Source organism: Trachurus japonicus, chromosome 1, assembly GCF_045865225.1.
Source record: "Trachurus japonicus isolate A0001 chromosome 1, Traja_1.0".
NCBI classification, from domain to species: domain Eukaryota; kingdom Metazoa; phylum Chordata; class Actinopteri; order Carangiformes; family Carangidae; genus Trachurus; species Trachurus japonicus.
In genome coordinates, this window is record NC_140907.1 from 34,368,976 (window position 1) to 34,383,972 (window position 14,997).

At 42.9% G+C, this 14,997-nt stretch overlaps 1 protein-coding gene across 3 annotated transcripts; it reads left to right on the forward strand.

Moving 5' to 3' along the window:
* Positions 1-353: 353 nt before the first annotated feature.
* Positions 354-13,297, forward strand: LOC146992376 (NLR family CARD domain-containing protein 3-like). Of its 3 annotated transcripts, XM_085785847.1 has the most exons (11): positions 354-544; positions 1,946-2,095; positions 2,614-2,846; positions 2,915-4,754; positions 5,593-5,766; positions 6,174-6,350; positions 7,757-7,930; positions 9,370-9,543; positions 9,906-10,079; positions 11,173-11,346; positions 12,258-13,296. In XM_085785847.1, the coding sequence occupies exons 1-11, from the start codon at positions 477-479 to the stop codon at positions 12,319-12,321; spliced, it is 3,402 nt and encodes a 1,133-aa protein (XP_085641973.1). In that variant the 5' UTR covers positions 354-476; the 3' UTR covers positions 12,322-13,296. The 3 variants fall into 3 exon arrangements, with proteins under 3 accessions (XP_085641973.1, XP_085641980.1, XP_085641987.1); XM_085785854.1 differs by lacking the exons at positions 6,174-6,350; positions 7,757-7,930; positions 9,370-9,543 and having other exon boundaries at positions 2,614-2,807; positions 12,258-13,297; XM_085785861.1 differs by lacking the exons at positions 354-544; positions 1,946-2,095; positions 2,614-2,846; ... (3 more) ...; positions 11,173-11,346; positions 12,258-13,296 and having other exon boundaries at positions 4,002-4,754; positions 9,906-10,092.
* Positions 13,298-14,997: the final 1,700 nt, after the last annotated feature.

A 14,997-nucleotide genomic window follows, 5' to 3' on the forward strand; every position in this document is an offset into this window, starting at 1 on the left:
ATTTTTTCTGTGACGTATTTGGGGTTTCCCCCAAAGCAATGTAGCATATTAGATTCATTTTCTTCCCAGAGGCAAACCCTTTAAAAGCATGAGTACTGAAAACATACAACTTTGCCCTCAGCACCGTGTCGAGTCCTGTCTGGACTGACACAGACGTGACACGCGCGTCTCGTGCGGCTACAGTCGAGCTCGCTGTCCGTTTATGTGAAGGCGGCCGGGCCTCGAGCCACTCCATCTGCTCGGTGTGTGGCTACAAGTTTGAGCTAATAATTGTTGTAGTAGTAGCTCCCAGTGGCTTAAAAATGTCAGTTTAAATCAATGAATACAGTTAATGGGATGGACCGGGATCATGTTTGTGTTATCTTACAGTCAGTGTTACTGGTTTCCCTCTCAGACTGACTGAAGTCCTGAAGTTGAGTGTTTGTGTGGACGAAGACGAGGACAGAGCAGAGTCTCCAGGATCCATCTGTCTATCGATGCACAGTGACATGTCCAAGGAGCCTCCTCTACACTTCAGGCCTGAAGCTGGACCTTCACAGTCACAGTAAGACACCTGCTACAAACCAGTGAACCTCCAAACTGTTTAGTGTGTTGAACTGCAGCACTTGACATCACTGAAACAGGTTTCAAGGTTTTAGGTTTTAGCTTTTAATTTCGTTGTACTGCTGTACAATGACAAATAAATTCTGATTCTGATTCTGATTCTGAAATAACTTCTCCCTGGTTTCTTATTAGTTTGTTGATACTGACTTGTTTCTTGTAATATGATGTTGGGCTGCGCGATATGGACTAAAAGTCATATTTCAATATTTTTTAGCTGAATTGTGATACTCACATATTGTCTTAGTCAACAATCAGACCTCACGTTCTTTTGCGGCTACTACGGGATCGATTTTTTCTTCTTTTTTCTCATATTCTGCATCAGCATTCATAACTCCACCGGTGAGAAATGGGAGGGGCGAGGCTTTTTTTACTTGTTGCCATCATGAATGATGTTATCTTTGTTCTATTGACGAGTGCTTTTCATCCCCTCATGCGTAAGCTTAAAGCTCCAGTTGGTAAGTTGATGAAAGTGAAAGTAAACGCAGCGACTTGTTCGTTAATTTCAATACAATACTCCATCAGGTCTCTTTATGAACCTCTGCCAAGACACACACACACACACACACAGGCGCACACAAAGTAGCCATAAACGCACCCACAGAAGACATACCGTTTCCATAGCAACCGGCGACTCCAAAACAATCTCATGTCTCTCCCACCATGAAACACACTATTCTTGTGTGTGTCTGTGTGTGTGGCGGGAGGGAGGGAGGTTGACAGAGGTGAAAAGAAGGAGCTCACTGTGTGTATCATCTTGAAATGTTCGACCGTTGCAGAGTTTACTTTCACTTTCTACGACGTGTAGGAGCGGCGATTGGCTGCTCCTCCTGCTCCCTCTACCTGACTGGAGGAGAAACGTCGGTCGGATGGATTTCAGCAAATACGATTACAGGCTGTAGGTGGAGCCAGAGGAGTTGGATTTTGTAAACAGGATCGATTTTTTCTTCTTTTTTTCTCATATTCTGCGTCAGCATTCATAACTCCACCGGTGAGAAACTTGTTGCCATCATGAATCATGTTATCTTTGTTCTATTGACGAGTGCCTTTCATCCCCTCATGCGTAAGCTTAACTCGGGGTCAAATTAAGTCAAGAGTTGATTGAACTACCTGTTATCACCTGTTCTGAAACATGTGGAGAGGCGGCTCCCGTCCTGGCAGCCCATAAATGACAGTGTTGCTCATCAAGATTCATCTGAACAGATTTCTGTCTGTAGTTTAAAACTTGAGTTATAACAGACAACTTATTAAAAATGTCAGTTTAAATCAATGAATACAGTTAATGGGATGGACCGGGATCATGTTTGTGTTATCTTACAGTCAGTGTTTCTGGTTTCCCTCTCAGACTGACTGGAGTCCTAAAGATGAGTCTTTGTGTGGACGAAGACAAGGACAGAGCAGAGTCTCCAGGATCCATCTGTTCGTCTATGCACAGTGACATGTCCAAGGAGCCTCCTCTACACTTCAGGCCTGAAGCTGGACCTTCACAGTCACAGTAAGAGACCTGCTACAAACCAGTGAACCGTCCTGGTTTACGTCCTTGTGTTGTTTTGTCTTCATGTCTCTTTTCCCTGGGCGGTAGGGGGACGACTGGTGAGGAGGTAGATCCAGATGTTGAGTTCAGTCCTGAACCTGGACCCTCAGAGTCATAGAAAGAGATGGTTTCTAAACTGGGCTGAAGATGAATAAAACAGAAAAAGATCCATCAAACTCTGTGTAGGTTCTCAACAAACCTCAGAGACAGAAAAATGCACACACATGACAAAGAGCTGATGGGACTCAGTACAAACTCAGCCGCTACAGTCAAAGGTCAGCAAATAAACAGACAGTAACCAGACCAGTTCAGGGCCAGGTTTTCATTCAGCTTGCTTCTCTACATATGTCTTCCTCTACTTTCTCTCACTCTACTTCTCTGGTTACTGAAGCCCCGCCATTGTGAGATTGGAAACCAATCAGAGCACAGATGTGGACCTATGACTGTGACATGTTAGTGATACAGAAATGTCTTCACAGAGAGAAGAGGAGTGGTGTCTCTGTGGACAAGCAGCTGTCCTGCTGTGGTCTCTGTCAGGACGTCCTGAAGGATCCAGTCTCCACCAGCTGTGGACACGGGTTCTGCAGACAGTGCTTCACCTCATACTGGGACCAGTCTGGTTCTTCAGGACCCCCCTCCTGTCCCCCGTGTGGACAAAGACCCCGAACCAGAGGTGAGCTGCAGACAGCCAATCAGAGCAGCTGTGTACAAAGTGAGACTGAACATCTGTCTGCTGATGTGGTCATTTCTGAAACCAGGACCTGTTGTTTTCTCTCTCAGCAGATCGTGGTCTGCAGGAGGTTTTAGATCAACATAAGATCAGTCTGAGGAGCAGATGTGAACGAGTGACTGAAGGAGCTGAGGCAACAGGAAGTGGAACAGGAAGTGGAACCCTCCTCAACAGCGTCTACACTGAGCTCTACATCACAGAGGGACAGAGTGAAGAGTTTAATACCCAACATGAGGTGAGACAGCTGGAGACAACGTCCAAGAAGAAGACCATCCATGACACTCCAATCAAGTGCAACGACATCTTTAAAGACTTACCTGTCCAACAGAGAGAGGACGTCTCTACAGTCTCACCTGTCCAAGAGAGACCCATCAGAGTGGTTCTGACCAACGGCGTTGCTGGCATTGGAAAAACCTTCTCGGTACAGAAGTTCACTCTGGACTGGGCCGAGGGCTTGGAGAACCAAGACGTCAGTCTGCTGGTTCTGCTTTCATTCAGGGAGCTGAACCTGATCAGAGATCAGAAGTACAGTCTTCTCAGGCTGCTCCGTGTTTTCCATCCAACATTAGAGAAGGTCACAGCAGAGCAGCTGGCTGTCTGTAAACTTCTCTTCATCTTTGACGGCCTGGATGAAAGCCGACTGTCACTGGACTTCAACAACAGGGAGGTTGTGTCTGATGTCACACAGACGTCATCAGTCAACGTGCTGCTGACAAACCTCATCCAGGGGAATCTGCTTCCCTCGGCTCTGGTCTGGATCACCTCCAGACCCGCAGCAGCCAATCAGATCCCTCCTACATGTGTTGACAGGGTAACAGAGGTCCGAGGCTTCACTGACGCCCAGATGGAGGAGTACTTCAGGAGGAGGTCCAGTGATGAAGATCTCTCCAGAAGAATGATCTCACACATCAAGGCGTCCAGGACCCTCCACATCATGTGTCAAGTCCCAGTCTTCTGCTGGATCAGTGCTACAGTTCTGGAGCACATGTTAACCACAGACCAGAGAGGAGAGCTGCCCAAGACCATGACTGACATGTTCTCACACTTCCTGCTGGTCCAGACAAAGAGGAAGAGGAACAAGTATAGTGGAGGACATGAGACGAGTCCACAGGAGTTGACGGAGGCCGACAGGGAAGTTCTCCTGAAGCTGGGGATGCTGGCGTTTGAACAACTGGAGAAAGGAAACATTATGTTCTACCAAGAAGACCTGGAGCAGTGTGGTCTGGATGTCACAGAGGCCTTGGTGAACTCAGGACTCTGTACTGAGATCTTCAAAAGAGAGAGTGTGATCTTCCAGAAAACAGTCTACTGCTTTGTTCATCTGAGTGTTCAGGAGTTTCTGGCTGCAGTCTATATGTTCCACTGTTTCACCAACAGGAACACAGAAGTCCTGGAGACCTTCCTGGGAAAACAACATGATGATTTAACCCTGAATGACTTCCTGAGGAGAGCCATGGAGAAATCCCTCATAAGTAGAAATGGTCACCTGGACCTGTTTGTTCGCTTCCTTCATGGCCTCTCTCTGGAGTCCAACCAGAGTCTGTTAGGAGGTCTGCTGGGTCAGACAGACAACAGCCCAGAAACCATCCAGAGAACCATCAACAACCTGAAGGAGATGAAAAGTGATGACATCTCTCCTGACAGAAGCATCAACATCTTCCACTGTCTGACTGAGATGAAGGACCAGTCAGTTCATCAGCAGATCCAACAGTTCCTGAAGTCAAAGAAGAGATCAAAGGAGAAACTCTCTGAGATCCAGTGCTCAGCTCTGGCCTACATGCTGCAGATGTCAGAGCAGGTTCTAGATGAAATGGACCTGAAGAAGTACAACATATCACAGGAGGGACGACGCAGAATGATCCCAGCTGTGAGGAACTACAGAAAGGCTGGGTGAGTTCAGACGTGATTTTTTTGCATAGCAGGTATGCAATTTGACATCAAAATATGCTGGTATGATTTGCCTCTCTTAACTATGCAAAAAGGCTGCTAACACCTGTGAGTTCAAATGTCCAAGTGCAGAATTCATGTCTAACAACATGATGCCGCAGCATTGTGTAGCAGCTTCAACCAATTATCGAGTGGAAAATAGCAGAGAATAAGGGGCTGTGTCCACCAAACGCATGACTTACGACTGACATCCAGTGATATTAATTTACGTTTCTGTAAAGAAGAGGAAACCTCAGAGCTCCTTCATGCAGGTAACAATGCAGCGCTGCATGGTATTGTTAACTGTTTTCTTATTTTTTACTAATATAACTGCTGCTAGTACTCTGTCCTTTCTTATATTTATGCAGGTTGCCATCTGTTTTGTTATTGTTGTAACTGCTGCTAATACTATGTCTTTTTTACACTTACACAGGTAGCTTCCTATTGTTATCTTTTTGTATGGTATGTCTGTCCGTCTTTAAATGTGAGGACTACGGATGGAAATTAGCTTTGAGCTAAATCTGGCATATTTACATGACGTGATGTGCGTGTCACTAATTGTTCATTAATATGAATTGTCCTCGTCAAATAAACTATAAAATGAAATTAATGAGGAAATAGACTGTATTTAAAAAGAGCCAACCAAATCTGGTCTGCAGGACCAAGTGATGAGGATCATCCCAGTGAGAGAAGATGAGCTGATGCACCAACTGTATTACCATTATTTAATCACCACTATTTAATGGTGGTTACCACTATTTAATCCAATTTTTAGTTGAACAGATGTTTTTTCTCATCACAGACTACGTTCCTGTGGACTCTCAGAGACTCACTGTGAAATTGTGGCCTCAGCTCTGAAGTCCAACCCCTCCCACCTGATAGAACTGGACCTGAGCTCTAACAACCTGCAGGATTCAGCAGTGAAGGCTCTGTGTGCTGGACTGGAGAGTCCAAACTGTAGACTGGAGACTCTGAGGTACAGTAAATTTGTCTGTTGTAGTTTTTTGTCTATATTCAGGTCAAATGTTTCAGTTGTTCATTAGATAAGGATTTAAACAAAGAGTTGGAGAAGAGAAATGTCTCAGTGTTATTATTACTACAAGAAGAAGGTGAGACCAGTCATAGTCTTTGTGGTGGAGAGACGATATTGTTATAATGGTGTTGAAAGGACAGTATAATTTGAGTTTGAAAAACTTGTGGCCGCTGTGGGGCATTAAAAATGCACCTTTATCTACAACAACTAATAACTGCCAGTATAAACTAATCAATAAACACATGAAAGCTCTGATCAAAACAAAGTCCTAGTCATTTAGATACTGATCATTGATCAGGACACATCTGATTAATCTGTGATTTTATCTACTTCTTTTATTCATTATTCAGATTGGAGCGCTGCAGCTTGTCAGAGATCAGCTGTTCTTCTCTGGTCTCAGCTCTGAAGTCCAACCCCTCCCACCTGAGACACCTGGACCTGAGTGACAACAACTATTTCCAGGATTCAGACATGAAGGAGCTGAGTGGTTTCCTGCAGAATCCAGACTGTAAACTGGAGACTCTGAGGTCAGACTACATTTTTTGTTTAACATGACCAATAGCTCAGACGTGTATCTGAAAAAAATCTAATGTAACAGTATCATCAGCTCCACTGTGTGTGAACAGTCAGCTTCTCCACATCTTGCAGGTGGATTTGCTTAAATTCCGCTCTACTGTTTTTTCATTATTTGTAGTTTTTATTTTCTAACATTTAAATCAGTGACATCTATGCAAACCACAACATAGCATACCCCCACCTTCCCCCACCCATAATAAAGAGGGGTCATCCTACCAATATAATGGCTACATATAGCCTATCTCAATCCAAATCCTGAATTTGAGCAAGAAGAGATATTACAGGAGATATAAGATATTATCTACCCTCATGTTAGCAGTCTGTATCCATTGTTTCAGTGGTTTGGGAATAGCAAACAACAAATTACAGTCTAGTGAATCTTCATCAATATTGATTAATCTTTGGGCATGACCACAACACACATACCATTGTACCTTCATTCATCTACCTATGTACAATTGGTGTTGAATCCTAAACTGAATGAGCCCAACCCTCAAATCCCTTGACAATAATGTTGTAATCAATGTTAGAAACCACACACTAAAAGGAGAGCAAACATCATGTTATGATCCCGCAGAACCTTTTGGCATTCCCCAAATTTATCCTGTTTCAGCAGTGTGGCCCATGAGAATGAAGGAAATATCAAGACGCTATTACCTTCCCAGGCAAGCTTAGGTTTATTAACCACTAAAGTTGCTGTGCAACTGGCAGTTATTAAGGGGGAATGGTACTTGGTGTGTGATTGACCGGTGAAAGTCAATCAATACACCCCGTAAGAGCCATTTTTGAGTTCATGTTTGTGTTTTATTCTGAGGAACTTCCTGACCGTGCTGAAGTGACTGTATGTACTGTATATTGTACTGGAAAATAGACAGCTTTTGCTGCAAAGGATTTGGATTTTGTTTTTTTTGTTTTTTGGATTCATCAAGTGAAAATCGATTTTATCAGGACAACTGATTTTTTTCAACCTAGCCCAACATGTCATAATAGCAAGTTGTCAGTCAGCAGGTTTTGATGTTTCTGAGCTTCATCAGCTGTTTCATTGAACATGTGTTTTTAAATGTTTGTTGTCACAGCAACAGAGTTCAGCCTCACATTGTCTTGGAATAATTGAGTATCATCAGTAGTAGGCCTGTAACGATACACCAAAGTCACGATTCGATTCGTATCTCGATTTCTGACCCACGGTTCAGTACACGATTCAATTCAATTCAAATTTTATTTAGGTTAAATATATACGGTAATTTATTTATTTATGTGCTGTTGAATGATGATGATTGTTGTCCTTCAAATGAAATACTGAATGGTGTCAACAAGAAACTTTGTCCTCAACTAACTTCTTTTATTCTCGATTCAGATTGGAGAGCTGCAATTTGTCAGAGATCAGCTGTTCTTCTCTGGGCTTAGCTCTGAACTCCAACCCCTCCCACCTGAGACACCTGGACCTGAGTCAGAACAACCTGCAGGATTCAGGAGTGAAGGATCTGAGTGGTTTTCTGGAGAGTCCAGACTGTGGACTGGAGATTCTGGGGTCAGTTCACTGACGATTACTGTTGTAGAGCTGAGATCTTTATCTCACAACTGAACCTGACTGATCTTCACACTTCACACTTGACTTTGACTTAATGAAGGAAGGACTTTTCAAATAGTTGTCTCATATTCCCAGTTGTTCTTCTCTCACTCTGAGACTCACATAGTCCTCATCAATATCCTCAATTCAACCTTCAGAGTTTAGCTCCTCTAGATAGCAAGCATGAGACCTGCGGTTGTGGTTAAAATGTTTTTTTTTTTTAGAATCACCAACATGTGAGAACTGAAAAGTAAAATTAATTATTGGATTGATATTGCACTTTTCTAGGCACTCAAAGCACTTTACAGAAACCATTATTCATTCACACCACATTGACAATGGTGGTAGGAAGCTACGATGACTGTAGCCACAGCTGCCCTGGGGCAGACTGACAGAAGTGTGGCTGCCAATGTGTATCAAATGGCCTCTGATCACCACCAAACATTCACATTTTATTTATTCATTTAGTTTGTTTGATAGTTGTCTGTCAGCTCATCTCTCATTTGCAGAAGAATTAAAAAGCCTGATGGCTGTAGGTACAAAGGATATTTTATATTTCTCTGTCCTGCAGCAAGAGGAGAGGAGAGAGAGGAGCTGTTCATAACCACTCTTTACTTGGTCCATCAAGGTGTTATGAAGTGGATGATCCGAGTTGTTCAGAATAGCCTCCACCATCTTATATTATATTATTCAAAGTGCCTCAGGATGTTTAGTTTTTTAATCCCAACAACAACCTCATGGAGGACTTCACATGGAACTTCAGCAGTTGCCATGGGTGGGATGTACACAGATATTTTTATGATTTGAAAAACTGTCTACTTATCTGTCTACTGAGTCTTCACAAATATTTCCAGCTCATCACTCTTTTTGGGCAGAGAGTTGATATTTCCCATGATAACTGACAGCATGGCAACCACAAAAACAACTCTTCATCTCAGCTGGAACAGGGTGGCATCCTCCAGACGAGCTCCGTTTTCAATGAAAGAAGTTCCTCTCTGGAAGAATCTCCTCTCCCCACAGAAGCATCCGTCAGTAGTTGACTAAATACGACAAAAACTTACAAAAGCACAACAAAAATAAAGCAAAGGTTGAGTAAAAACTCAGAGCTACCAGTTGAAGCGCATGTTTTGGAATAGCCTACATACATTGTGCTAGATTGGGCTACTTATACATTCATACACATTCACACAAGGCAAGGTGGCTAATGTGTCTTGCCTAAGGACACTACTGGGCTGGACCTTTAAACGGATGGACTTTTAAACCATGTGTAAACCTAGTCAATGTTAAGTCCAACATGTCTGATCAGATACTGATTCTGTATTGACAGACTATTCTGAGGTCAGCAGCAATGACAAGTCGGTTTTGACATAAATGTTTTACTTCTTTTATTCTTTGTTCAGATTGGAAAGCTGCAGTTTGTCAGAGATCAGCTGTTCTTCTCTGGGCTCAGCTCTGAAGTCCAACCCCTCCCACCTGAGACACCTGAATCTGAACAACAACGACCTGCATGGTTCAGACCTGAAGGATCTGAGTGGCTTTCTGAAGAGTCCAGACTGTAGACTGGAGATTCTGAGGTCAGACTCTATGTTTTATATCTGTATTGAGATGAATATGAAAGTTGTGATCAACACTGAGCTGCAGCTGTGAGCTTGCATTACACTGATCCACACTGAGTCATCATGGTGATGTTTGTTTTCTTATTCTCTGGTTTTATTCAAGTCACTGTTTCTCTCAACATTTCACCACAACTACAGAAACATATTGAATGTGTCAGACAATAACTGATCTAGAATCAATAACTGGTGGTTTTTCCTCTTTCCTGAGGCTGTGATGTTTGTAGTAAAAATATTCAACATTGAGAGCCTTATAAGTCAGCAGAAGGACTTTGAAGTCTATTCTTGCATGCTTTGCTTCATTTCTTTTATTCTTTGTTCAGATTGGAGAACTGCAGTTTGTCAGAGATCAGCTGTTCTTCTCTGGGCTCAGCTCTTAAGTCCAACCCCGCCCACCTGAGACACCTGCACCTGAGCTCCAACAACCTGCAGGATTCAGGAGTGAAGGATCTGAGTGGTTTTCTGGAGAGTCCAGACTGTAGACTGGACACTCTGAGGTCAGTTCACTGACTGTTACTTTTGCAGATCTTAGATCTTTGATCCACAACTGAACCTAAACTTGAACTTAAGACAGAACTTTAATCACTGTCTTTAACAACATTTGAAATAGTTGTTGTATGTCTGTTCACTTTGCTTCAACCTTCAGGGGGCACTGTCACAAACAGATGTTAAACTGGTCTGTAGTGTTGTCTCCTCCAGTGGTGCCATGGTGCAGAATTACGCACGGGGCTCACCGCTGTATACATTTACAGCGATTAGACTGATCGATAAAACTTTGAATAATTAGCAGAATCAATTACATTCTGAGGAATGATCAAACATGACACTTCTCTTGATAACAAGAAAACAGAATGTAACAATTATGCGAACGATTACTGGATTTTTTTCCCCAGGCTCTGAGATTTAATTGACTCTCGATCACAGTATCATAAGAAAATATCTAATTATTCACAACCTGTTAGGCGGATTGGATGCTTTATTCCATGCAGCCTCCTCCTGCACTCCTGGAGTGGACAATATGATGGAGAGACGATGGTGATTAAATATAGAGAAGGAATTTTGCTTGTTAACATTTCCATGTTTCCCACATTCTGTGTCATAAACTATAAACTGTTTTCTTGTCTGTAACAACATCTGTTGCACGTCTGCCCGTCCTGGGTGAGGGATCTCTCCTCTGTTGCTCACCCTGAGGTTTCTCAGATTTTTCCCTGTTAAAAGGGGTTTCTATGGAGTTTTTCCTCAGTCGAAGTGAGGGTCTAAGGGCAGAGGATGTTGTTATGATGCCATGTAAAGCCCTTTGAGACAAATTGTTTGTAAAAACAGGCTATACAAATAAAATTGCCTTGCCTTGCCTTGCCCAGACTGTAGATTGGAGACTCTGAGGTCAGTTTCCTGTGGCTGGGACCTTACGACTGGACATTTAAACTTTGATCCAGTTCAGTCCTGAATAAAAGTGTTGGAGTCAGTGTTTAGTCCAACATAACTTATCAGATATTGATTCTATATTGACAGACTGTCCTGAGGTCAGCAGCAATGATCAATCAGTTTTGACATGAAGAGGTGAATGAATGTTGTACTACTTTTATTCAGATTGGACCGCAGCAGTTTGTCAGAGATCAGCTGTTCTTATCTGGTCTCAGCTCTGAAGTCCAACCCCTCCCACCTGAGACACCTGGACCTGAACAGAAACAACCTGCAGGATGCAGACCTGAAGGATCTGATTGATCTCCAGAAGAGTCCAGACTGGAGACTGGAGAATCTGTGGTCAGTCAAATCAGTAGCTGGTTCCCTCCAGATCAATCAACTCATGACGGGAAAACATTTCTAACCCCAACCCTTGGATCCAAAATAAGACATTTAGACTAATAGACAGGATGCCATAAATTCAATTAAACAAATGATCTGACCCAATGTGACCCAGACATCCTGTTGCATCTATCACTCACATCAGACTCACTAAATATATGTTGTTGATCTTTGCTTTAATGTGAGTCTGTAAAAAAAATATGTTGAAGATAAGTATGAAATGATGTGGCCCCACAGGCTTGTAGCTGTAACGTGAGCTGACAAGTAACAGCAGGAAATACCTCACTGTGTTGGAGCAGTGATGCTGCAGTAAATGCTGCACATTTCACTTCAGTTTAATGTCATTTCAGGCTTTGGTCATATTTCTACACAGTTGCTGCACATTGAAATCAAACACGACAATATAGTGTGAAAATGTGTTAAAGGTAAAGGTACTTTATTAGTCACATATACAGCTAGTACAGTGAAATTCTTTCTCTGCATTTAACCCATCCCTGAGGAGCAGTGGGCAGCCGCGGTGCAGCGCCCGGGGACCAACTCCAGATTATGAGCCAGTGCCTTTGGTCAGGGGCACTGACTGGAGGATTAACCTAGCCGACATGTTTTTAGTGGTGGGGGAAACCGGAGCACCCGGAGGAAACCCACGCAGACACGGGGAGAACATGCAAACTCCACACAGAAAGGCCCTGGGCGGCCCGGGGTTCGAACCCAGGACCTTCTTGCTGTGAGGCAACAGTGCTAACCACTGTGCCACCGTGCCGCCAAAGTGTTAAGGTGTGCAGCTGAAGCTCCAGCTGATTCTGCATCACTGCATCACTCGAAAGTCTGTAATTCATTACCTCTCCTCTGTGTGTGATTTGTGTGTGTAGGTGGAGGTTGGACCAGAGGTTGATGATCAGTGGCCGACACAGGAGTCACAGGAAGTCGAGGTGACTTCCAGAACTGCAGCCTGAACTGATCTGAGAACAGCTCCACTGTCACACAGAGTCCAGTCCACCATCATCCCTGTGTGTCCTCTGGACCTGAGAGAGCATCATCAGTGTCTCTGGACTTGAAGCTCATAAAGATGTTCTGAAGTTCCCCTGTGAAGTTTCTGTTGCTGTGGTGTGGGGCGCTGTCGATGCGAGAAGCAGCCTGATTCACCTGGGAACAAACTTCAAACTTTATTTATTTATACAGCACCTTTCTATAGCAAATCTCAGAAGTGATTCTGACGATAAAGTACTCAATCAATCAATTAATCATACATATAAAAATGCAACACAAAGTGCTTTTCAATGTTAAAAGACCCGGTTGTAAAGGTTGTAGGATACAAGCAAAGTTTTCTCCTCGGCTTACAGCAGAGCAGAGTGACTGACAGACCCGTGTTTCAGACCAAACACTCTATTAAGTGATTGCTGTCGGAAGATATAACTATTTAAGACTTATATTAACACAAACATTCCGCTTACTTCTGCTGTAAGGTACGATATCGAACAGACACTGAGCTCTCTGTGCCAAACTTTGATTTGAAGCTTTTACTGACTGTGAATCTTGGTCCAATGCGAAATTGAACTCACATCACAAATATGCCAAGTAAGTCAAAAAAGAACAAATGAAGAACTATGACAAGTACAACAATCATCCTTCTTTCTCTCCTTATTTTTTTTCCCCTCCTGTTTGCACAGCTTTATTCACTCATTTTATTTATTTATTTTTATTTATTTCTGATGCGCATCTATATTGAAAGTAATGGGTTTGTGTGCACAAAAGACAATACATCTGAACAGCCCCCCATGCACACACAAATGTTTTAACCAAGGCAGCAGCCACAATCCCCCCTGCCTTTGCCTTAAATAAGCAGGGGAAAAAATATTTGTAAAATGTAACACCATACCGCCTTTACCCTTTTCATGTCACACACCACCTAGCGGCAGCTTGCGCACCACAGTTTGGGAATCCCTAGTAATGCATCATGTATCACCTGGTCATAAATGTACTGAAGTAAAAAATAAAATATTTCTCTCTGAAATACAGTTCAAAAGAAAATACTTACATGCATAAATGGTTCCTAATTGATATGAATGTGTTCCTATGAATGTGTTTCTTAGTATTCATGAGTCATTACAGATGAGAATGTGAACTGGAAATCACATATAAACAATGCAAAGGTGGAAATATCTAAAACAATAGCTCTGTTCCATTTTTTATAAGTCAGTGAAAGTTCAATATCTGACTCACTGTGTGGAAGTTCAGGGAAGCGGCAGCTGATCGATCACAATCACACAGATGTCTGTAGTCCATATTATTGATTTTCCAGCAGCACAATCAACTTCCTTGTTCACAGCTTTCTGGTCACACAGTGGCTCTGCATGAATGGGACATAATCATTTGTGATAATAAAAAATAATGTAAATATCTTAATGTATGCACAGTGCTCACATCACAGCAGTATAGATAAGATACATCACACTCTGCACAAAGCAACACAAAGTGATCAAAACAAAGAAACACAGCAAACATGAATCAGCAGGCTTATGTGAATCTTTAATCAGCAACACCATGCTGCCCCCTACTGACTGTTGAACATGTCTGCAGGATATTAATCACTTACAGCTTACTTACAAGCCAATTTTATCTTCTCTGGACAAACCAAGGCTAATGGTAGCTTACTGAGGCAAGGCAAGGCAATTTTATTTGTATAGCCCGTTTTTGCAAACAGTTTGTCTCAAAGCGCTTCACATAGTATCATAACAACATCCTCTGTCCTTAGACTCTCACATCGACTGAGGAAAAACTCCATGGAAACCCTTTTAACAGGGAAAAATCGGAGAAACCTCAGGGTGAGCAACAGAGGAGAGATCCCTCACCCAGGACGGACAGACATGCAATAGATGTTGGCACTGAAAATCAACAATTTAAACAGACTTAAGTAATGTTTTAATAGCTTTTAAATTGCCTTGTAATACTCTTGATTTGTAAATAAAATAAACTCTTAATTTCTTAATAGAATAGAATAGAATATCTTTATTGTCATCATACAATGCATGACGAAATTTGCAGCAACCCATAGACGGCCCTTTAATAAATAAAAACAAGGTACTAAAATGTAGACAATTAAATATATCATATATTAAATATCTAGTCACACATAAAACATCAGAAGCACTCCTATATTGCAATTCCGGCTACAGTAACCCCAGAATAAGCTTTGTGTGAGACCTCGTGCTCAATGTGAGCCATGGGAAACAGATGGATTGAGTGACAGGTTCAGGGTTCTGACAGCCCACGGATAGAAGCTGTTCTTTAGCCTGTTTGTCCTGCTCCGCAGGGACCTGAACCGTCTTCCTGACAGAAGTGTCTGCACACTGCACAGCCACACTGCAGCCCTGCAGAGGTACCCCGGTCTTCCTCCTCTCCCCAACACTCAGGCTGTGGACGGCAACTGGCACTGCCGTCATTACCGGCAGCTGGTGCACAGTGGCGGCAACGGACTGCAGGTACTGGCACCGCCGCCATTAGTGGGTGACCGGGCACAGGGTGCTGTGTCTGGGGGAGAGAAGCAGGAAGACCGGGGTGTGTAGCTCCGCGGCACCGCAGTGCAGAATGACCCCGCTCAGGCTGCAGTGG